The sequence below is a fragment of the Furipterus horrens genome, unplaced genomic scaffold (genome assembly GCF_987537825.1).
Source record: "Furipterus horrens unplaced genomic scaffold, mFurHor1.1.pri manual_scaffold_8, whole genome shotgun sequence".
NCBI classification, from domain to species: domain Eukaryota; kingdom Metazoa; phylum Chordata; class Mammalia; order Chiroptera; family Furipteridae; genus Furipterus; species Furipterus horrens.
Genome location: NW_028327178.1, coordinates 87,382,295 through 87,407,001, shown reverse-complemented (window position 1 = coordinate 87,407,001; position 24,707 = coordinate 87,382,295). Strand labels below are relative to the sequence as shown.

Sequence of the window (24,707 nt, the reverse complement as noted above, 5' to 3'; positions counted from 1 at the left end):
ACGTCCAGGCCACCACACAGGCTCCCCTTCCTCTGGCTCGGCATTAGCCAGTGCAGTGACCTCCACCCAACCGGCCCCTGCAAATGAGAGGGCGCGCAGGTGGCACAGGGCTTGACCCGCAGCGACCGGCCGTGACCAGACATTCGCCGGCCCTCTTACACAGTTGCTCGGCCCCGCAGCCCTGGGCATAAAAAGACCGGATCTGAGAACCGGCCACAGCCGCCGACGTCGGACCCCGAGCCTCCACCATGGCCGTCCCCAGCCTCGCCTGCTGCCTGCTCTGCCTCCTGGCACTGACCTCCGCCTGCTACATCACCAACTGCCCCCCGGGCGGCAAGAGGTCTGTGATGGACTTCGAGGTCCGCAAGGTGAGCTCCCATACCCTGTTCCCTCCGGGCTGGAGCTGGGGGAGCCCGAGGCACAGGGTCGCCCCGCTCCTTCTTTGGCCTCGCTGGCCCGTGCCGAGCCCCCCAGCCGCCCGGCCCGGGACCCAAGGGAGGTGAACAGAGGTTGGTTCACCACTTGGCACTGCCTTTGGGGCCACAGCGGCGGCAGGACGACCCTGATCCTCTGGGGCTCCCCTGACCGCCCTCCCCACCCAGGAGAACCAAGGCCCCCCACCTCTGGCTCGGCCCCCCGGACTGGCTCGGTCCCGCGGGCTGGCTCATCCTCTGCTGTCCCGCCAGTGCCTCCCCTGCGGCCCCGGCGGCAGAGGGCGCTGCTTCGGGCCCAGCATCTGCTGCGGGGACGAGATGGGCTGCTTCGTGGGCACGGCCGAGGCGCTGCGCTGCCAGGAGGAGACCTACCTGCCGTCGCCCTGCCAGTCGGGCCAGAAGCCGTGCGGGGACGCGGGCCACTGCGCCGCCAACGGCATCTGCTGCAGTGAAGGTGCGCAGGGCCGACCCGGGACGGGGACGGGGATCCGGGGTCCGGGAACCTCAGCAGGGACGCAGGGACCGGACCAGCGGGGTGAACGGCCCTGACCCCCGTCTCTCTTCACAGATGGCTGCCGAACCGATCCCACCTGTGACCCCCAGGCCGCTTTCTCCCAGAGCTGAGAAGATCGGCCCTGGACACTGTGGGGACGCACCCCTCACTCCCTCTACAGCAACCCCTGAAAAATGAAAAGAAAATAAAGCACTTTCCCTCTTCTGACTCGACTGGCGTCTCAGTGTCAGCACTGGGAGGGAGGGCCCTGGGGGTGGAAGAGCGCCGCTGGACCTGTGTCTAAAGCTCTGGGCAACTCAGAGCAGGAACTGGGGACCAGTAGGGGGAGAGTAGCTGGGCTGCTGCCCTGGGGAAGGGAGAGGGTGCAGTTTCTCAGGGAAAGTGGGAAGTGTGTGGCTGGGCCTTGGAAGAAGACAGGGCACAGTGAGAGAAATGGAAACAGCGCCCAGTTTTCCCTTCCACACAAAGCTGGGGACCTACAACAGGCAGGAGTTGAGAGGAACTATCAAAGGTCCAGAGACTCAAAGGGCCTCACAGGCCACCAGTGGACAGTGAATAACTTCCTGACTTCTGGAAGGAAGCTTGAGTCACACCTCAGAGCTGGGGGCAGGACATCCCCACCCTCCACAGCTGAATGGCCTTCATGTTCCCAAGGAGCTGGAGTCTCAGGCCATAGGAGGCCCCTGGTACTCAGAAAATGTGGCCAAGCTGGGGACTCTGCAAAACAGGGGTTTCTGAGAACCCACAGCTGCAGAAATGATCCTAAAAGACAAAAAACACCAACCAATAGGGAGAATTGCTCACCTATTTCTGCACCAAAATGCCTTTTGGGAATCAATAAAAGCCCAATCCTTCTGCCCCCAGAACGCACCCCAGATGGCGGGCCAGCTATCCAGAAGGCCTGTGCCCAAGCAAAACAGGAGCACAGCACTATCTGTTAGTGATAAAACATGTTACTTCTGTGGCTTCCTCACTCTGGAGGACAGCCAAGCCCCACTCCATCAAACCAAACGGTACATGGGTCTCACTGAGTGGAAAGAGAAAAAATACACTAAAGAGATTTGTAAGAATTTCTTTATACAAATTTCAAAAACAGGCAAAGCTAAGCTATGGTGCTGGAGGTCTTGGGTGGGGCAGTGAGGGAATGAGTGGGAGGGCTCTTCCTGGGAGCAGGTAAACAGGTGTGTTCAGTTTATGCAAATTCATCAGACCACACATGTGATTCATTCTTTTCTTTTTTTTTTTTTAAGATCTTATTTATTTATTTTTAGAGAGAGGGGAAGGGAAGGAGAAAGAGAGGGAGAGAAACATCAATGTGTGGTTACTTCTCATGTGCCTCTAACTGGGGACCTGATCTGCCACCCAGGCACGTGCCCTGACTGGGAATTGAACCAATGACCCTTCAGTTTGCAGGCCAGCTGCTCAATCCATTGAGCCACACCAGCCAGGTGAATACAAGTTTTTAAAATGAGAAAAAGATCACTACTAAAAAGTATGAAGAGAATAAAGATGAAGCTTTTGAAAATATCAGTGGTGAACAGCAACCTAGACGGGGGTTCTTGCTGAAGCTGTGAGAGTGGGTCCCCTCTATGACCCCTGCATTTGGGGGGGGTGCAGTTGAGAGGTTATTTAGGAAGGGAACAGGAGATGACTCAAAGTGAAGTCCTGTTCAAATCGGCTACAGAGAATATGTGAGACACATATGTGGGTAACTCAGGAAAGGCCTAGGAGTTCTGTGGTCCCTCAGAAACCACGCAGGGAACCACACTTCTCAACTGGAGAGACATGGTTACGGATCTGTGTTTTTCTAACTTGCATGTCAACCCACCACATCGGCAGAACACCAGGGTCTCCCCCTGGGACTCCACTCTTGGTCCCGAGTGCCCTGCATGCCTTCCGCACTCAGGTGGCTTACACAGAGCAGTGGGGTGTCGGTGCGACTTTCCTCACCCTGGGACTCAGTTCAGGGTCCCCTCATCCCTTCAGACACACCACCCACCCACTGTCCCATCCTTTCCCTAAATCCAAAGGCCAGCACTGTTTTCTTTTCCAGCATGAAAAACAGAGCCTAACTGACACTTCTTTTTCTGGGGACATCCCAGAGCTAGGTCCCATGGGTGAGCTGGGAAAGTGGCTGAGGCGACGCAGGGCCAAGTGAAGTTGTTCGGTGGCCAGAATGACCGGCCCAGAATGAGCTTGCTGTCTTTCTTTACTCTTCTTCCTGGCTCAGTCCCATGGCCTCTGGTCCTCGCTGGAATGAACACTTCACACCTCCGAAGTGCTCTAGCATTGTCCAGGGCAGTGTTCCCAACTCTCCCTTTGTTTAACTAGGCCACTTTACCTCCCAGAAATGATTTCCCCAGATAATATGCCTACCTGCACACAATCTCAAAAAATATATAATTAGTCCTGGCAGTAATATAGAGAAAAGAAGAGTAACATATCACAGAATAGTATTATTTTAATATATAACTAAACAGGTAAGGTGACTCTAGGTGACATATACATAGCAAAGTCACCTGCTTGTAATAAACACGGTAAAGGATTGAAAGACATTGTCTACAAGAAGTTCAGGACAATAGGAGGGTAGAAGGGTCACAAGGATCAATATTCTCTTTTGTGCCTTAGGATAAAAAGGACTCAGATATCTATGAATTGCAAAGATGTATTCAGGGGACATCTGGGGAAATCTGAATAATACCTGAATATTGGATGATACAGGCATATCTCGTTTTATTGTGTTTTACTCTATTAGCTTCACAGATGTTGCATTTTTTACAAATTGAAGGCAAGACCCTCCACCAACAAAAAGATTACAGTTCACTTTATTGCCATACTTACTTCACAGCGGTGATCTGGAACCAAACCTGCAATGTCTCTGAGGAATGCATGCATTAATATATTGTTGAGATTTGATTTGGGGTTTGCATGTGTGTGATAACAGTCTGTGGTCATGGTGATAAGTAGAGTCCAAATATCTTTGGAGATGTACCCTGGAATGCTTTCAGATGAGATGGTATGACAGCTGGGATTGACTTCAGGATCATCTGGGGGTGGGAGCGGAGAATCAAGGTAGAGATGAAACAAGCCACCAAATGATGATAACTGTCCTAGCTGAGTGGGGGGTGTGCCTGAAAGGTTTTAGTCTATTGGATCTAATTTGGTATATTTAAAATCTCTCATAATAACAGCTACAAAACAAAAAGATGGTATTAGAGGTAAATGTTCTCCTATGAAGATACCCCAAATTTACTTTGTTAAAAGTGGTGCAAATTAGTACATATGGATTATGAAACAACACTAATTTGTGAAAGGAAACTGCCTCTGTGTGCACGCAGAGGACTGTGGGCAACCAAGGTGAGCTCCACACAGCTGTGTGAAGCTTTAGGGCAGAGCATTCCAGTCTGAAAACTAGAAACAGCCACAACATCCTTGAACATTTATCGCTGTGATTTCTTTTTATGTCACACTATGAACACCAGGGTACCCTACAGGACAGGGGTTCTTGAGAGACCAGGACCACAGAAATGACCACGAAAGACAAAGAACACAGGCAACAAGAGAGACCCCCTCAGCCTGCACTACCTAGGCATTGAAGCCCTCATGACCCTTGGCCCCACCCTTGGCCCCACCCTTCAACTTAGCCAGGTCAATGGTGACAGTAAAGCTGATCTCTAAGGCTATAAGAGAGCTTGAGCTTGGCTTGGCGCCTGAACCTGACCCCCACCTCCCATGGCTGGCTGAGGCTGTCATGAGGCTGTGCCCCAAGGCAGGTTGTTGGGGTCAGGGCTCAGAATGACTTCTCTCAGTCTGCACTCCATGCTGGCCTCCAAGTCAGCAGAAGATTCTGGAGGAGGTGGAGCCTCTTGTGGCCCCAAGACCTGGAGCAAGACATCCAAGAAGAGGCTACAGAGGACAGAACTGGTAGAGAAAGGGTGGGACATAACCAAGGAGCAGAGGCAGCAGGAGAAAAAGAAAGGGGTGTATGAGGACAAAGAGAGAAGCAAGAAAGGACCCAGAAATTTGAGGGGGGTTGGAGGGAGGGGAGTGAGGGGAAAGGGGATAAAGAGCAGAAGGGACAGAGGGACAAAGAGGAATAGAGGGACAGAGAACAGCACTGGCCTCATGTTAGTAGACATCTTTGCTCTGAAGATGCATGTGTCAAAGGGTGGAAAGTCCTTGTGTCCAGGAGCTAATGTGAGTGTGTGTGTCCGTGTGTGTGTGTGCCTGTGTGTACATGTTCCTGTCAATCCTCAAGTCTGCTGTGTCTGTTTCTCTCCCTGTGCCTGTCGTTCTGAATGTGTATCTCAGGGCCTATATCTGTGACTGTGGTCAAGAATCAAGGGGATGCCCCTAACAGTTATTTTCCTGTCTGTGTCTGTGTGCATGTGTGGTTTGCATGGCTGTACTTGGTGGAGATATGGAGCCAGGGTCTCAGTGAGGCCTGTCTTGCAGGCTGGCTGACAAACCAGGTGGGGGTGCCTAGCTTCCTGCTGGACAGACAGCCGTTGGCCCTCTCTGCTGGGTTGCTGGGTCTGGGGGATCTTGGTCCCACACCCCCACCCCTTGCACACTTGCATGCCTACACACCCACACAAACATGGCTCAACCTTGGATGAAATAGACATTGCATTGGGAACCTGGGGACCTGGATGGGCTCCTGAAGCTGCTTGTCCCTCAGTCTCCTGGGATGTAAATGGGAACAAGAACCCCTGGTCACTTCTTGGCTTGTTCCTTCTGTCTTTCTCTCTCAGTCTTCTCTGTCACTCTCAATGTCTCTGTTCGCCCCACCCTCGTGCTGTCCACAGATGTCTTCTCCTCACCTTGCTCCCTTAACTTCGATCCTTCTGCCTGAGGATCTCCAACCCAAACCCTGCAAATTACTCTCAGCCTTGGCCTCCCCTCCAACACCCCCAGGTAGTCTGTCCCTAGTTCTGTCCAGAACTCTGCTGGCCCAAGATCGCTTTTCTTAAGGGATCTGTCCCTTCTCTTGGGTGGATCTGCCTACTACTTGGGGTCCTGGAAGTGGTCTGGCAGGTGTGTGTGGGGGGAGTTTCACTCCCTACCCAACCGTCCCCTCCGCTCCCCACCCCCATCCCCACAGACGGAGACAGACACCAGCCAGTGCTTTTTAAAAGGTTTATTTTTCGAGCTTCGCGGGCGGGGCGGGGCGGGGCGGGGCGGACCTGGTCGGGCAGGGGCTCAGTAGCCTCCGGGTTGAGCGGGCTCGGGTGCCCCCGCCAGCTGCACCAGCCGCAGCAGCAGGGCCCCGGTCGGCCCGTCCAGCTGGGTCGCGTTGCTCCGGTCGCTGGCGCGCGCACGGCGGTAGAGTCCCGCGCCCTCCCGGCACTCGGGCTCGGTCACGCAGCTCTCTGCGGGGAGTAGGGGCTGAGCGCGCCGGCGGCGCCCGGGACCTGCCGCCGATCGGCCCGCCCGGACCCCAGGGTCACCCCCGCCCACCCCTGCCGGACCGCGGCGCCTTCCCCAGACCGCATTGCCCGCCCCCGGCCACCGCGGCCTCGCACCTTCACTGCAGCAGATGCCGTTGGCGGCGCAGCGGCCCCGGTTCCCGCAGGGCTTCTGGCCCGACTGGCAGGGCGACGGCAGGTAGGTCTCCTCCTGGCAGCGCAGCGCCTCGGCCGTGCCCACGAAGCAGCCCATCTCGTCCCCGCAGCAGATGCTGGGCCCGAAGCAGCGCCCTTTGCCCCCGGGGCCGCAAGGGAGGCACTGGCGGGACAGCAGGGGTGAGCCAGCCGGGGGCTGAGCCGGGAGTGGGAGGTCGGGGCCCCTCTGGGCAGGGAGGGCGGGCAGAGACCCGAGATTCTGGGTCCTCCCCCTGGCGCTACTTTGGTCCCAAATGAAGTCAAAAGAGCGAAGCCAACACCTACTAACCGCCCTTGATTTACAGGTGACTCAGACGGGCTCTCAGTGACATCACTCAGCATCTCCCCCCCCCACACACACCCCGTCCTACCCCCATAGAGGTAAGGGTCTCCCATAAGCTACAGCTTGGGTGAGAACTTTCTCCTCAGCTCTGGGGCCTCAGTGGTGTGCACCCCTCTCTCAGCTGCTCCCCACTTTCTCCCTAATGCAGACGTTTCTCTCCTGCCCCCATTTCTCAAGCTTGATCTCTAGTAACCTCCCTCCCCCTACCCCTACCCCCCGCATGCAGAGAGGCTACTGCCCACCCCCCATACTTCTAAGCCCTTCCTCTCATTTCCTGTCACCTCTCTGGCCTTGACCTTCCGCCCCACCCCAGCCCCACACGCTCCCCCAACCCCGAAGCTGGTGAGCCTCTGCTCACCTGCCTATGCACTAACCAGGTAGGTGAGAGGGGCCTGAGCCCTAGAAAAGAGCTTGAGGCCCCTAGAAGCCCCAGCTTCCAAAGGCAGCAAGCAGAGTGAAGGGCAATCTGTAGTCTGCTCACGTACCCACTCTAGTGTATTCAACAGGTCAAAATTGAGCTTCCTGTACCTGAGCAGAATTGAGATTGAGCATGGGGACTGGATTTCCTTCAGCTCTAATGAAAACGTAATAACAGGGAATCGACCTGACTTGTAGCAGGAGAGAAGTGGGCTGCGGACCTAGCAGAACTTCCTTATGGGACGCTCAGGTGGCACCTCCCCCTCAGGTGCGCTCAGACAATGGACAGGGTGTGTGTGGAGGCCAGGGCCTGCAGCTAGGACAGGCTGGGAGCTGGGTGGGGCGAGCATCAGATGCTGGGAGGGACAGAGCCTCTGCAGCTCCAGCCCCTGCGGGCTGAGAAGTCTCCACAGGTGGGCACACAGGAGGCCTTGCTGCCCAGTTCCCCCTGACCCAGCCCCAAGCCCAGTTCTTGGGGAAGCCTCTCTTTCCTGCATCCCTGTGTGGATTAGGACAATATCCAGGAAGCCTTTCAGCCCACCCTAGCCTACCTGGCAGCCCGGGCCCCTCTGCGCATCCACTCCAAGCCTCGCTTCTTCTGCTGGGCACTGCCTCAAGCCTGCCTGCCCGATGACATGACATTCCTCTTTCCCAGCCCCTGCACCCTGGTGCCAGCCCTGAGATAGGCAGTGGTCCGTCATACCTGTCTCAGCTCCAGGTCGAACAGGGCCCTCTTGCCACCCCTCGGGCAGTTCTGGAAGTAGCAGGCAGAGGTGAAGGCCAGCAGGCCGAGGAAGCAGACGGGCAGCGTGGCCTCGGGCATCCTGGTGTAGGTGGGCACAGCGTGTGGTGCTGCTCTGCGGGCTGTGCTGCCTCCCTGGCTGCCTATTTATGGCCACAGGTGTTTCCTCTGAGGTGACGTGGCCGCCACCACCCCCTCCCCAACAGCTCCCCAGGAGCCCATGACCACCAGGTCCCAAGCTGTCAGCAGTGATTCAGGCGCCTGGGGACACACGTGGGCCTGTCTGTGCAGGGGATGATGGGGGAGGGGTGCCGGCCTCACAACTGTCACTGGCAGCGGTGTGGCCACAGTGTGGCAGGAGCTGCTGAGACTGTGATTGCAGCTCTCAGGAGTTGGGGGGAGGGATAGATGGGGGTCGCTTGGGACTGTCTCCCAAATTTCTAGGGGTCTATAGGCCCTAACTCCCCACATAGCCCCCAGCAAAGGGGGTGAGTGGAACCCAAGGGACCGGTGTGTAAGGAACAGGTTCCGCCAGGCCCAGGAGCCAGAGGGAGGGGCTGCATGTGTGCAGGACTCCATCAGGAGGGGTGGCCCTGTGAGAGGACAGGTGACCAAGACCAGTGCACACTCAAGGCAGTGAAGGCGGATCTTTGTACTGGCTGCACCAAGAGAGGAGAGAGTTGCCTGTAGCCTGTGGACCAGGAGGCCACATCATGGAGTCAAGGGACTAGGTACCGGGGGCCATGCCCAAAGGGGGTTGCACCAGGTTCCTGGGGGTAGCTGGGAGAGCTCTCATCCCATGCACAGGGTCCAGAGACTCAGAGAATGGGGGCCTTGGAGACAGCTTCTTGGCATGTCCCCGTCTCTCCCCTCCCAGGCAGGAACATGGGGGTAGGGGACCCAGTGAGGGTCAAAAGTATGGGGAGAGCCCCCTGGAACCTGACAGCCAGCCTGCCCCAATTCCTACCCTTACCAGTACCCTAGTTCACAGGGACCAAGGCGGGTACCATCTCAAGACTGGGTTGGGGGTGGGAGCACAGGTGCTTTGGAAGTCAAGGGGTGGAGAAGCCATAGCCAAATCGGTCCAGCCAGATTTGGGCCACCAGAGTACCCTTCTGGCCCCAGCTCTTTCAGCCCCGAGGCTCTTGGCCTCTTTTCAAGTGTCCTGCAAGGAAGTCTCCTCCCTACCAAGTGCCATGAGGGGACCAGTGTCCCAGGAAGGGATCTTCCATACTCAGAACCTGATGTCAAGCTTTTTAGGAGCATCCCCTTAGGGGCTGTGAGGAGGCTGGAGCCCAATGACCTGTTGCAATCTGACCACTATTGTGGGAAACATCATGACATGGGCAGATCACTGTCCTATCTGAGTCTCACTTTCCTCCAGTGTGAAGTGGGGTAGATACTAGCACATACCCCATATTGGAATATATGAGAGCTTTAGGAAAGTGCCTGAACCAGTGTAAAGTTAATTACAATTGTTGTATTATTAATGTTATTATTCTTGTTAACAGCTGAAGAAATTTTTCCGGAGTGTAGCCCCCTGGGTTAACCCAGCAGGAACATTCCCATTTTATTCATGACCTGGAAAGAAGTTTGGTTTGAACTGCTGCCTTCCTGAGGTTGTGGTTTGGAGAACAGGCCAGGCGGTGAGGCCAGAGGTCCGGCTTAGGCCAGCTGGGTGGCCTCTGCCCAGCACCTGACCCTCTCTGAACTTCAGGTCTGAGTTACCTTCTAAAAATGGCTGGGGCTACACTAACTGAAGGACTCAGGCCTTGGGGCAGACCAGTCATGTCTACCAGCATCATCATTCTAAGACTTGCTTCCCACATCATAGCCCCTTAAAGACCCCAGACACCACCTCTGCACAGATGCCAGAGGGCCTGCTACCCCAATACCACCTCCCTGGAACCTGCACGAGCTGGAAAACGTCTCATTACTGTGCTGACTGGCTGCATTGGAAATATATCCCCTCATGTGCCACAATGACCCTCTGGGTAGCCCCAGCCACCTCCTCCAATTCCCTTACATGTTCCCTTCCTAAAACTACTTTTTCACATGTCCATCCTTAAGTCTCCTACACCTCACTCAGCTCAGGACCTTGATTCACCCATCATTTTGAAAAGGAGGATTTAGCTCTTTCCAGTCTTTCCTTTCCCTCCTCTTCCCCAACCCCCTCCACACCCACCGTTTTCTTGATATAAGGAAGTCATAGCATGGTTAGATCAGCATTATGAGTTAGACTGCAAATATGCCTCCAAGCTAAGCCATATGGTCTATTAAGATGATATTTTCATCACTGAACAACTTTTTGTGTTCCCTGGAGTTAAGGATTGCCTTGGTTTTCCATTGTGGTACAGCTGCCATTTTTAGAAGTGAACTTCCCTTTTCAACTCCCTCCACTTAGGCGTCTGTCTAAACCAATTCACTGAAACTCCTGTTATCAAGGTCATAAATTACCTCCATATTGCCAAATTCAGAAGTCACGTCTGTGTTCTCATTTTATGTAATCCCCTAGCAGCATCCCACACAATCAAGCACTTGTCCTTTTTAATTTTTGTTTATTTTTAAGTATATTTTATTAATTATGCTGTTACAGTTGTCCCAATTTTTTCCCTTTGTCCCCCTTCTCCTGGTACCCTCCTTCCCTGCAGCAATCCACCCCCCTTAGTTCATATCCATGGGTTGTGAATATAAGTTTTTTGGCTTCACCCTTTCCTATATTATTAACTTCCCCCTGTCTATTTTGTACCAACCAATTACGCTTCTTAGTCCCTGCACCATTTCCCCATTTCACCCCCTTTCCCTCTCCCAGCTGATAAGCCTCCAAATGATCCCCATACCTGTGTGTGATTCTGTTCCTACTCTGGTTTGCTTAAATGGATTTTGTTTTTATTTTTTAGATTCAGTTGTTGATAGTTGTGAGTTTGTTGTCATTTTAGTGTTCATAGTGTTAGTCTTCTTTTTCTTTAATAAGTCTCTTTAACATTTCAAATAATAATAGTTTGGTGATGATGAACTCCTTTAGCTTTACTTTGTCTGGAAAGCACTTCATCTGTCCTTCCATTCTAAGTGGTAGCTTTGCTGGAAAGAGTAATCTCAGTTGTAGGCCCTTGCTTTTTATCACTTTGAATACTTTTTGTTAGCCCCTTTTTGCCTGCAAATTTTCTTTTGAGAAATCAGCTGATAGTCTTATGGGAATTCCTTTGTGGGTAGCTCTCTGCTTTTCTCCTGCTGGTTTTTTTAAAAAGTTTATTTTATTGATTATGTTGTTACAGTAGTCCCAATTTTTTCTTCTTTGCTCCCCTCTGCCCAGTAATCCCCTTCCCTCCAGCAATCCCACCTCCCTTAGTTCATGTCCACGAGTCGTGCATATAAGTTCTTTGGCTTCGCCTTTTCCTATATTATTCTTAACATCCCCCTGTCTATTTTGTACCAACCAATTATGCTTTTAATCCCTGCACTATTTCCCCATTTCTTCCCCTTCCTCCTCCTAGCTGATAACCCTCCAAATGATCCTCATACCTATGATTCTGTTCCTATTCTGGTTTTATTAGTTGGGTTTTGTTTTTAATTATTAGATTCAGTTGTTGATAGTTGTGAGTTTTTGTCATTTTAGTGTTCATAGTTTTGATCTTCTTGTTCTTAAGTAAGTTCCTTTAACATTTCATATAATAATGGCTTGGTGATGATGAGCTCCTTTAGCTTTACCTTGTCTGGGAAGGACTTCATCTGCCCTTCCACTCTAAATGATAGTTTTGCTAGATAGAGTAATCTTAGTTGTAGGTCCTTGCTTTTCATCACATTGAATACTTGTTGGCAGTCCCTTCTTGCCTGCAAAGTTTCTTTTGAGAAATCAGCTGATAGTCTTATAGGCACCCCTTTGTAGGTAATTCTCTGCTTTTCTTTTGCTGCTTTTAAGATTCTCTCTTTATCTTTCACCTTTGACATTTTAATCATAATGTGTCTTGGTGTGGTCCTTTTTGGGTCTAGCTTGTTTGGGACTCTCTGTGCTTCCTGGACTTGTATGTCTATTTTCTTCACCAAATTTGGAGAGTTTTCCTTCATTATTTTCTCCTTCTGACACACCTATAATTTGGATGTTGGCACATTTAAAGTTGTCCTAGAGGTTCCTAAGCCTCTCCTCCTTTGTTTCAATTCTTGTTTCCTCAATTTGTACCAGTTGACTGTTTTTTTCTTCCTTATGTTTCAAATCATTGATTTGAACCCCGGTTTCCTTCCCTTCATTATTGGTTTTGTGTGGATTTTCCTTCATTTTATTTAGCATAGACTTCATTTCTTCCCTTATGTGTTTGCTGTACTTAAGCATATCTGTCAAGCCTGTGAGCATCTTTATCACCAGTGTTTTGAACTCTGTGACTGTTAGGTTGGCTATCTCTTTGTCGCTTAGTTCTCCCACTGGAACCTTGATCTGTTCCCCCTTTTGGGCCATACTTCTCTGTCTCCTCATCTTGACAGGCTCCTGTGATTGTTTGCCTCTGTGTCTTAGGTAGAGCTATCGCACCTGTGATGTTGTAAGGGGCAGAGACTTAGGTATTAGTCAGTAGAGGGCGACCCATTTCACCACATTGTGGTGCTGTGTGAGGGGGAGGGGTCTGAGAGGGAACAATGCCGCCTGCTCAGCACTCACCCCTTTTCCAGGCACTTCTCCCACTTCCGTATGGGACTGGCGCCTCTCCAGCTGTTGCCCTGGCCATTGTTCCCAGCATGGGTGGGTCTGTGGATGTTCTAGGACCATGGGGGCCCTTTAAACAAGTGGACTCTGCTGAGAGACTGGCAGTTTCTTCCTCTGCCCCAGCTCCCACTGGTTTGTGCAGTCAGAGCAACAAGGCTTTATTTTTCCCGTTGCTGGGACTATGAGCTGCGTGGTCTGGTCTGATGCTGTGAGCGCTCTCCAGGTGGCCCTCCCTACTTTTTAAAACGTGTGATTGCACTTTTCACCAGCCTGCTGCCACCACTGCTGCCACCACACCTTGTCCTCTCTGCCCTGGCTCCACCCCTCCTACCTGTCTGGATGAGTATTTCTACTTTATATCTTTGTTTGTTGGATTTCCATGCAGCTCAATTTTCTGGAACTTCTGGTTGTCTCTAGTTTTGAGGTAGTTGTATTCCTTCTTAGTTGTGGAGGGAGATGCAGTGTGTCTGTCTAGGCCTCCAAAGTGGCCGGAAGTATCATGTCACACCTGTTCTTAAGGTTACTTGCTTGATGTACTTTACCTCACTACTGGTCTCACTGTAGTCTTAAGGGAATCAGATGAAGGTGTTATAAAGGGTTAAGATTTTCTGAAATCTTTACATAGTAAGAGTTGTGAGCCTCCAGATTAAACCCCAAATCTCAGAATGTTCTTTAAAGTACTTCCTTACTCTCAGACTATCTTTTCTGAGAACAGGTAACAGCTAACTGCCCTGTCTCCCCACTTCCTGTTTCTTACTCCTTTTTTCTCAGGATCAATACAGTGTCTGTACCATATGACATCTCTGCTACCTGTCAGAAGCGAGGTGAGAGAATTGGTCTTATTTTCAAGGGGACTCTACTGCCTACAGCAGTAGAGTCTCACCTGTTTTTTATTTTTCTGACTCAGGACTTTGGCCAGTGCAGACACACATATACCCTGTAAATTACGAGCAGGCGAACAAAAGTGAGCAATAGCTGTAGAAACCCTATAACTGCTTATGGAATTGAATTGAATCAAAGAGGGTGCACTGGGCAGGGATAACAAACTTAAGATAAATGCTGGGGCCCTAGTCCAGTAGTTCATCCCCATAAGCCAAGGTTGTACCAAGGTTGCAGGTTTGATCCCCAGTGAGGGTACATACAAGAATGCATAAATAAGTGGAACATCAAATCAATGTTTCCCTCTCTCAAAAAAAATTAATAAATAAAAAAAATTTTAAGAAAAAAATGCTGAGCCTTAGCTAGACAAGTGTGAAAACTGAGATAGATCCCTACCCAGAGTAAGAAAGAAAGAAAACTCCTCACGTCTTAGTCAAATAAAGGAAGCTAAATGACTCTTTATCAGATCTCTAGGTGAGGTTACATGAAGCTGAAAAGAAGTCAGAAATAAAAAGACCTCATAAAAATTCTTATTGAAATAAATAAATAAATAGCAAACTAAACAAGAAAAAGTATTTTTGACAGACTTTTCTGTAATAAAATCAGTACACTATGGGTGGATTCACACCTGGAGACTCAGTTCCGGCTCCAGGTCCCAGGAGACCAGCCTTTTGTACCCGTGTGGACAATGGCTGCGGCCCTGAAGGCAGTTTGCTCCCTTTGCTGGGCTGGGGAGAAGCCAGGAGATGTCCACATCCATATCCCACCAAGCAGCGGCACAAAAGAGCGAGAAGCCGCTGGGTTGGGGGAGCAGAGCGAAAAGTCGGGGGAGAGACAGGGAGTTTCTGGGCCCTGGGGACCCGAAGGGCGGGTTGCGGTGCCGAGGTGGAGCACAAATTGGATGGCTCTGCCTGGAAGCACGCTCCTCGCCTGAGGCGCATGTGAGCTGGGAGCAGCAGAGCTGCGCCCTGACTACTGAGGGTCGGGAGTGCAGCGTCCACCTCCTTTGTTGCATCAGCCGCGTCCTCTGGGAGGCCGCCAAGCTCCGGTCTGAGAAATGGGCGCAGGGCAGCCGCGCTGCTGGGTGCAGGGGTCCCAGGGGCCAACCGGACAGGGAGCCCTGTGAGCGCCCTCGGCTGCGTCTGGGTACTCTGCTGCCGCCCGAGGGCCAGCGTCTCACTCCGCATACCCAGAGCGCCAGGGGCCTTGCTGGCGAGCGGGACGTGGAGGCCACCGCGCAGTGAAGTCTTCCAGGTGTATTCAGTCGGTGGCTGTAGTTTAGGGACTGAAGTTTGAATGGGGAGTTCCGGGAAGAAGGGGGTCAGGGTAGCACTCCTGGCAGGATCAACAGTAGGGTGTGCAAAGGTGTGAAGGGGCAGAGTCCCAGAGTGTGTGTGTGTGTGTGAGAGAGACAGACAGACAAATAGCCCAGGACAAACGGCTGTCCAGCATGTTGAACCACAGGCAACAACAAAGACTTCCACTGATTGTATTGAATGCATGGTGCCAGCACAGGCTAAGCCAGTTACACACATTTCCTCCTTGAGCCGGCATAAAACCCCAAGAAGAAGGAATATTTTTTAATCCACATTTACAGATAGGAAACTGAGGGACAGACAGGTGGAGGTACTTGCCCAAGGACTCACAGGTAATAAACAGCAGAGCTGCAATTCCAACCAGGCCCCAGAGTCCCTGCTCTTCACCAGCCACCACCTCAAACACATTAACAGTGACCAATTGGTATGGACATTTATAGCCACTAGGATTCAGGGTTAGGGGCTGATGGCCCTGGCCTGGTTCCAGGTTCAAGGATGTCACCCCAGAGCTTCCTTACCCTCCTCTGGCACCTTCCACATCTGAATCTCTCTCCTCATGGTGAGGGGCAGGCACAAAGTGGGTCCCCGCCTCTGAGCCTGTCCCTTCACAGGGAGGAGAAACTTGTCCATGGTCCCCACACCCAAGCTCCTCCAGGCTGAGCAAGAACTTGGCTGTGTGTCCCAGAGGTGGAGCCTCCTGAAGTTCATCCCCAGAGCTGAGTGAGCTCACAGATGCCTGTCAAAGTGGGGTTTTGTTTCTGTTAGTGAGGAAGAGGAAGGAGCAACTGCCACTTCAGTAACCAGTGTTTGTCTCAGGCCCCAGGCTGGCAGAGATTTGTAGATCCTACAGGCAACTTTATGTGGGAGGACACTGTGGCACACATCAGCTCTGTGACTTGTCCACGGTCACTCAGTCGGGCAGTAACAGAGCTATTGTTCCCAGTTCCTGCACCACCACCCCACCCCTGGCCCCCAACCTTCACCTGGTTTCTCAGGCTCTTGGCCTGAGACACACACCTGCTATCTGCTCTGGCAGTATCACCTCCAGATTCTGGGCTCCCATCCCCTTCTGTGTCCTAGATCGATCACATCACTTCCTTGTTCAAAACTGTCCATGGCTCCCTGCTGCCCTCTGGACCATGCCCAAGCACTTCAGCACACCCAAGAGGCCTAGTTGGCCGGCTGCTAACCCTCACCACCATCCATTCCCCCATGGTGTCCCCAAGCCCCGAGCTTATTCTTCTCCTGGCCAGTGACACAAGGCTTCTTTCTTGGTGCCTTTTATTTGACTTTTCAAAGAAACAACCTCTGATTTTATTGAAACTTCACCGTCTGTTTCATTAATTTATACGTTTATCGTTGTTACTTAATTTTATTGGCTTTCTTTGAGTTGACTCTCTATTGACTTCTCAAGTCACATGCTTGACTCGTAAATTTTAAATCCTTCTGCTTTTTAAATATCTATATTTTATCTTTCTATTTTTAAGTATGTATATTTTAAGGCTATAAAACTCCTTGTTTCATAAATTTTGATTTGTAGTGCCATTATTGTCATTTGATTCTAAACATTTTGTAATGTGCATAGTGATTTATCATTTTCCCATTTAATTATTTAAGTGATTGCTGGGTTTTTTGCTTTGTTTTGCTATTTTTATTTACCCTACATATGAGTGGTATTTTATTACTGATCTTTAATATTTTTATAGCTAGATAATGTGGCCTGTGTTCTATTGATTCTTTGGAATGTGTTGAGATTTGTATTGTGGCTAAGTAATTTTATATGTTTGGTAATGTTACATGAGTCTTTGAAAAGTAATTGTTATTCAAGAACTAGGTGAATAAGATGATGAATTGAATACCCTCTCTGCCTCTCACTGTGATCATGGGTTTGTGTACTACTTTGAAGATATATTGTTTAGTGCATACAGGTTTCTGATCATTATGTGTTCTTGATGGGTAATTCCAGTTATCATTAAATTAAATCTCTCTTTATCCTTATTATTATTTTTGCCTTAAATCTATTTACCTAATATTAATATTGCTACATTTGTTCTCTCTTTATTTTTAAAAGATTTTATTTACTTATTTTTTTAGAGAGAGGGGAAGTGGGGGAAAAAGAAAGAGAGAAACATCAATGTGTGGTTGCCTCTAGCATGCCCTTACCTGGGGACCTGGCCTGCAACGCAGGCATGTGCCCTGACTGGGAATTGAACCAGTGATACTTTGGTTCGTAGGCCAGCACTCAATCCACTGAGCCACCCCAGCCAGAGGTCTTTTTTTTAAATCAGTTACATTTCTTTTTTTAAAAAAGATTTTATTCATTTATTTATTTTTAGAGAGAAGAGAAGGGAGGAAGAAAGAAAGGGAAAGAAACATCAATGTGTGGTTGCCTCTCATGTGCCCCCAAATGGGGACCTAGCCCACAATCCAGACATGAGCCCTGACTGGGAATCGAACCAACAACCATTTGGTTTGCAGACTGGCACTGAGGCAGGGCTCTTGCTACTTTTAAGAGTCTCTCTTTATCTTTAACCTTTGGCATTTTAATTATGATATATCTTGGAGTGGGCTTCTCTGCATTCATCTTGTTTGGGACTCTCTGTTTCCTGGAACTTGCATGTGTATTTCCTTCACCAAATTAGGGAAGTTTTCTTTCATTATTTTTTCAAATAGATTTCCAGTTTCTTGCTGTTTGTCTTCTTCTTCTGGTCCCCCTATGATGTGAATGTTGGACTTCTTGGAGTTGTCCCAGAGGCTGCTTACACTAACTATCCTTGGTTTTTTTATTCTTTCTTCTTCTTGTTGTTCTGATTGGTTGCTTTTTTCTTCCTTATGTTCCAAATCATTTATTTGATTCTTGGGTTCATCCGCTCTACTGTTTCCCTGTAAATTGTTCTTTATTTCATTAGTGTATCTTTCGTTTCTGTCTGGATCTTTTTTATGCTGCTGAGGTTCTCACTAAGTTCCATGAGCAACCTTATAACCAGTGTTTTGAACTCTGCATCTGATAGATTGCTTATCTCCATTCTATTTAGCTCTTTTTCTGGAATTTTGGTCTATTCTTTCATTTGAGCCATATTTCTTTGTCTCCTCATTTTGGCAGCTTCCATGTGTTTGTTTCTATGTATTAGGTAGAGCTACTTTGACTCCATGTCTTGGTAGCATGGTCTAATGTAGTAGGTGTCCTGTAGGATCCAATGGCACAGCCTCGCCTATTACCCAAGCTGGGTACTCAAGGTGCGCCCTTCATGTGGGCTGAATACACCCTCCTCTTGTAGTTGAGCCTTGGTTGCTGTTGGTAGACCAATGGGAGGGATTTACCCAGGCCAGTCAGCTGCAAGGATTGGCTGTGACCACTTACTACCAACATTTCCTCCCTTGTGGAGGGTCAGCTGTGCAAGGGCAGGGTGTTGGTGTTCTGACGTGGTCTGTAGCTGTCCACTGGGTGTGCTGGCTCTGGGGTTTCCCAGGTGGTGCAGGTCAAGGTCAGCCCCCACCTGTGTTTTTCCTTGGGCCACCCTGCCTGAGCTATAAAGCAATCTGAGATGGCTGCTACTTGTACTGGGCTTGGAGATTCCCAGGTGAAGCCAAGCTGTGAAAGAGGCTGGCTGCTGCTAGTACTGGGCCTGGGGCTCACTGAGGCCAGCTGTTGATTGTTTGAGAGGATTTAGGAAGTCATGCAGAGACCAGCCGTTCATATGGAAAAGCAGCTTGGGTGCGCCTGTCAGTTGGGTGGTATCGAGTGTCTGGGGATCTCCAAGGTTGGTCAAACAGTATTAGCCACTTTGATGGAGTCTCAGTTATGGCTCCAACCTGAGTATTTTTGAAGTATTAGCCTTAACTTTTGTGGCACCTAGCGTAAAATCTGACCACATGTTTAGAAGTTGTAAGTCAAGCTAACAACACGTTAAATAAAACATGTTCTCTTCTCCTATCTTGATAAATACATGTTCATGAAGACCTGAAAGCCCAGATTCCAGTTTGGAATTCTCATGCTCTTCAGAGTTCTGCAGAACTTGGCAGCTGGGAAAGCTGGCCTCTCCCTCCAGCATTGTTCTGTCCCACATTCCAAGGGATGTGGACATTCCAGGCTGCAGGTTTAAGCTCTACCTATGCACCTCACACACTGTCTCCCCTTCCCACCACAGAGACTCATTTGCACACCTGAGGTGGAGTCCACCTGGGGCACAGACCCAGGGAAGAGGACTCTTCCAACCACAGAGATAGTCATGGGAAGGTTAGGCAGGATATTCCATGCCACAGCCCACAGGCTACGGATTCTGGGTGGGCCTAAGGATGGCCAGAGCAGGCCCTCTAAGGCAGGGACTAGGACCTTTCTTGTCTGGGTCTTAGGCATTACTGGTCATTGAGTCCACCAGTCCTGGGACCTTGGGAGGCACATGGCTGCAGCGACTCGGGTGCTTCACTCCCACCTGCCACAGGACACAGATCCAAACCAGAAGATGAACATCAGTTTCACAGCCTTCTGGACTTCCTGGACAATCCTACATGACCCCCATGTTCTTGAGAGACTGTTATCAGTCCCCTGCTCCACAGACCATAATGAATGATCTGTGCTGTTTTCGAAAATTTGAGCAGAAGGCATTTACTAGAAGGCTATTGAGATCTCTCAATTTAAGGGAAGGCTAGAGAACCAGTCTTGGAAACTGTGGTTCTAGAAGGCCACAAAACAGGAACCCATGTTTCAACAAATGAATCTGTCAGATCTCCCAGGAGCCGTGCCTGAGATTGGGACTCTTGTACCCACAATTTATGAGTGAGGCTCTCAGGAGGGAGGGAAGCTGAATGGATGGGGAAGAAGCCAGGTGATGATGGGGTTTCAGCTGGACCCCAACTCAGCCTGGTCCCACAGAGCTCTGGAGTGTGAATGGTACCACGCAGTTGCCCTACCAAGAGGCAAGAAGGTTAAATTATATTTATCGTTATCGGCAGCCGTCCGTCTCGAGAGACGATGGTGTAGCTTCTTAAGAGTCTATCTGCACCGCCGAGAATGGCTGTGCAGTCCGACTCGGGAGTGACACGGTATCTGTCTCCTCCCGTGTTGAATCGACATCTTGCGATGACGCTGGAGTGTCCTCTCCAGTGAAGCTGAAGCTACAGAGCCTGGGCAGGGTGATACGGAGGGTCTGCTGTTGCCCATGCAGCAGACCCCCCCTCTCTTCGCAGCTGAAGGGTCCAAGGGAAAGACGGAGTCAATACAGCTTGGCTTCAGGTGCGCCGCAGGAGTTGCCGGTGTTGACTGCAACGTCAAACCGCCTTAGGGACTCCGGCTCCGGATTTTCTGTCGGGGTTTACTCCCTTAGCCTTTCCCCTGAAGAGGTATGCCGCAAGGCAGCGGAGGTTTTTTGGAGTCAGAGTTTTCTTTCTCTGATGTGCCCTGACTGGAAGATCGAACCAGCGACACTTAGCTCGCAGGCCGATGTTCAATCCACTGAGCCAAACCAGCCAGGACGGGTTAAATTATATATGTATGTATATACTTGCGTATTACTCAGTCATTGATCAAAGAGGTTGTGGAAAGGGAAACTTCCAGGCTTTTTCTTTGTGAGGTGGCTTCCACAGGCTGAGGGCAAGTCTCTTGAGACAGGCAGGCAATAAACCATTAGCAACCAATGCCCCAGCATCTGGGACATGATGGGCAGAATCAAGAGTGTCCATTCTAGGGATGGCTTCAAGTGCTGTCAGCCTTGTCCCTGTGCTCAGATCCTATTCCAGGGAGGGCTGTCTATCTGGCTTATCTTAGCTCATATGACATCCCTAAACACTGAATAAAGCTTCCTGACTGTATCCAGTGGAAAAAGGGTAATGTCTTAAAAGAAAATCAGAGTGATGTTATGAAGAGAGAATGGATGCTGTGGAGCTAAGCACACACCCCCCCAAAATACCCTAAAATGGTTTTCTGAAATCAGAATGAGAATCCCATTTTCCCTGCCCCTACCTCTAACCTCCTGCAGGTTGACGTGGTTGACCTAGAAATGCTTTATTCACATTTCCCTGTCTCTCTGCCCCAGGAGACAGATTTACTTTTATCAGTGTGTCCCCAGGACCCTGCAGCGGGCCCCGCACTGCGTCTTCAGTAAATGAGTTAGCATGCTGGCCAGCTCCAATGCACCTCAGTTTCTATATCTATGGTTACTGCCTGTAGTCAGACATTTCTCAGGACACAAAGTACATTTTGAGGCTTTCTTACCCCTTCTCTGCTAAGAGGATTCTTGCTTTGCCCTCCCGGTTCGTCCCCCTAGACTCCTCTGTAGGTGTTGGGGATTTTGTGGTTGTTCTAGTTACTACTTGCTGTGTAACAAACAACTCCAAAATGCAGTGCACAAAATAACTACTGTTTTATTATGCTTGTCGATTCTGAAGGTCGGGAGTCCAAATAGGGCACAGCAAGGGCACCTTTTCTCTGTTCCTCAGTGTCTGGGACCTCTGTGAGAAAGAGTGAATGGTAGGGGCTGGAATCATCTGGAGACTTATTATTTTTAAGATTGTATTTATTTTTAGAGATGGGATGGGGGGAGAAAGAGAGGAAGAGAAACATTGATGTGAGAGAGAAACATTGATCAATAAATCAGTTGTCTCTTGCATACCCCCAACTGGGGACCTGGCCCCAGGTCAGTCATGTGCCCTGACCGGGAATCGAACTTGTGACCTTTTGGTTCACAGGCTGGCACTTAAGCCACTGAGCCACACTAGCCAGGGCTGGAATCATCTGGAGACTTCTTTACTCACATGCCAGGCACCTGGGCTGGGGTGACTCTAAGGTTGGGCTCAGTTAGGAAGGCCAGCTAGAGCTCCTGTCTACCTGTGGCCTCTCTCTGTGGCTTTTCACAGCTTGGTGGGATAGTTGGACTTCTTTTGAGTTCCAGGAAATGAGTCAGAAGTCATGTGGCATTTTATGACAGCCTCTGAAATCACATAGGGACCCTGATGCCGCCCTCTAAGCATCTAAATCACCACAAGCCCATTCAGAGTCAAGGAAAGGAACAGAGAGCCCCTTTGGATGGAACAGGTGTCAAATAATTGGCAACAGATCGTTTAAAGCAGTCACGGTGGTGTGACATCAGAAGGAAAGACTGATTTTTCCAAGGAGCTTTGCTGGAGGTGTGGGAGAGCTTCCGGAAAGCAATGTGGGCGGTAGATGGGAGGATAAAAGGGAATTTTAGGAAGTGTTGCTGAGCAGCATCACAGTGTGAAATGGCATGCTGGTTCCCGACTCTGTGTTTCTTTTCCTCCAAATCACTCTAAGACTCAACTGCATGGTTTTATAGATCAAGCTCGACAGGTGCAGGCAGGCTGCACCCCAGCCTGCCCCCCGGGATTTTCAATAAAGAAACTTTTAAGGTTTGAGGCGCTTACCATCATTTCCATCATCTCATTATAGAAGGTCAATTTACCAAGGCCATCTCATGCATAAACGCGTGCCCTGGCATCTCATTTGCCCTGGTATTCATGCTTCTGGCCCCTCCTCATTCCCAGGGGCAAGCTCCCCCCCAGCCTGATCTCATCCTTTGGGTGGGAGGAAGAGGAAGGCAGGTGAGAGGCGCTCTCTCTGGAGGATCCTGGTTTCTGAGATGGGCTAATTACAGGCTTCCTAATTAATGAGCCATGGAGATGCATTTCATTAGCTGAGTCACAGTTAGTGTCTCGGCCCTGGGCCCAAGGGGAGGGTATCAGGAATCATGTTTGTGTCTCTCCCACCCTGATTCTCTACTCCCTCTTTTCAAACCCAGCTCTCCCTATTGGTTTAGAGAGGGTCAACAGCCCCCCTTCCTCCCTACTCTTGCTTCTGCTTCCTGACACCATCCTGGGACCATCCCGACTGTCCCTCCCTCCCATCGTCCTGCCCCACTGGGACCACGCAGGGCTCATTTGGTCACTGTTTCCCAACACCCAATTTTTTTTTCAAACTGAGTCTCCTTCAGCCACTTCATCACACAGCTGGGGTCACTGTCTGCAGTATGGCAGCCACTCCTGGTAGGATCCTAGCACCAACTGCCCTTGGCGGGAGTCTGCCCAGGACCGCTGCAGATGGAAGCTGCTCCACACCTGCTCCTTCCCACACCCTGCTCTTTCAGTAACTGCCCGTGATGGGTACTTTTCCGTTGACATTTCAACCAGGGGATTTATCCATTTACATGAAGTTAACTCTGCTAAGCCTTTATTAAGAGAACATCTTTTATTTTTGTGCCTAGAGGTGTAATATTATTGAATTTTCAAAAGCTTAGTCATGAGTTATTCCATAATTAGGTATTTTGTGCCTCTGGTTCTGGGTTGTATGGCGAGCTTGGACCCTAATGGACAGGTTCCTGTAGATCATGGAGTTGGGTGGTCTCCCATTAGATCAGTGCTGTTTGGTGTCCCTGTGCCCTCCCCAAAGTCTCGGTTCCATGGGGGGATCCTTACAAGCCCTGCAGTGACCACAACCAGACTACCCTTGTAGGGGGCACTTAAGACAACTCTTTGCCAGCCTCTGGTACCTGCAGAGCGACTCCGGAGTTGCGAGTTGGTGGCCTTGGAGTCAGTCAGATGAACTCTTCATGGAACTGAGACTCAGCTTCTCCCTTCCTCCAAGAGTTGTGAGAATTAAATAAGATAATACATATTTCACAGAGCGCAATGCCTGGACAGCGTGCTCAATACATAGAAACTTAAAAAAAAAACTACTTTTGAATGCGAAGGTTTTTTAACACACGCGTGGCCTTCTAAGTCTCCGTAACCTTCTTTATAACATATGCAGAATCACGCACGTGTAATTAAACCACTTGTTCCTGGGCCCATCCTGTGGGCGCAGCTGGCCCCTGCACAGGGGGCTGATCCGGCTCCTCAGCCCCCGAAGGACCTGCCCTGTTTAGGCTGCTTGTTGGTAGGGCCGGGATTGCTCTCTTCATATTTTTGCCAGGGAATCTTTGGGCTAGGATCCTACAGGTGGGAAGGCTGGGTCAGAGAGTACATGCATATGCCACCTCGCCAGGTATTGTCACATTTCCCTTCACAAAGGCTGCACCCTTGCATTCCCAGCAAAACGTGACAGCTTCTGTTAGTCCACAGCCCCGCCGGCAGACTCTGGCCAGACTTGGGATTTCAGGGTTTGTATTTCATCATATCATGAGCAAAGCGGAACATCTTTTGACATGTTTAAAAGGCCATGTGCACTTCTTTGTGCATCTCTGTTTTTAGGAGCTATATATTAGGGATAGTCACTGCTGCAAAACAGGTTACAGCTTGTAAGTTATGTTTTTACTTTACTAATGGTGGTTTTTCTATTAACATAGAGGTTTTTGTTTTTAATTCATAGTCACATTTGTCAATCTTGTGCCTTAATGTATCTGTGATATGAATCTGGGACGTTTTCCTCACTCCTAGGAATTCCCTTATTTTCTATTTTCTTCTGGTTCTTAGCTGGCTTCATTCTTCCAGTGACTGCAGCACCACTTATTGAAAGGTCTGCCTTTCCCGTTCTTGCCAATACCACCAGTGTGGTACATGGAATTTCCACATGCAGTTGGACCCATTTATGAAGTTTTCATTGTTTTGTTGGTCTGTGTATTCATGAGTTAGTTCTAGTCACCCCCAATCCAAACTGTTCTTCATTTTCAGAATTTTCCTCATTATTTTGGCTTGTTCTTCAAAGTGATCTTTATAATAAATGTAGCATCTAATGAAATGCTCATGAAATGTTAAGGGAACTAGCAGGCACACATCCACACAGTACATACACATACATTTTTTCCTTATAAAATACTGG

At 49.9% G+C, this 24,707-nt stretch overlaps 2 protein-coding genes across 2 annotated transcripts; one reads left to right on the top strand and one right to left on the bottom strand.

Annotated features, from left to right (window-relative positions):
* Window positions 1–205: 205 nt before the first annotated feature.
* On the top strand, window positions 206–1,155 carry OXT (oxytocin/neurophysin I prepropeptide). Its single transcript, XM_090285231.1, has 3 exons — window positions 206–368; window positions 687–888; window positions 1,003–1,155. Exons 1-3 carry the CDS (start codon window positions 249–251, stop codon window positions 1,056–1,058), a joined length of 378 nt encoding a protein of 125 aa, XP_090141357.1. The 5' UTR covers window positions 206–248; the 3' UTR covers window positions 1,059–1,155.
* Window positions 1,156–6,116: 4,961 nt separating this feature from the next.
* Window positions 6,117–8,190, bottom strand: AVP (arginine vasopressin). The gene is made up of 3 exons (XM_090285230.1): window positions 8,015–8,190; window positions 6,474–6,675; window positions 6,117–6,320 (listed from the first exon to the last, which is right to left on the bottom strand). The coding sequence occupies exons 1-3, from the start codon at window positions 8,132–8,134 to the stop codon at window positions 6,151–6,153; spliced, it is 492 nt and encodes a 163-aa protein (XP_090141356.1). The 5' UTR covers window positions 8,135–8,190; the 3' UTR covers window positions 6,117–6,150.
* Between the last annotated feature and the right edge of the window lie 16,517 nt (window positions 8,191–24,707).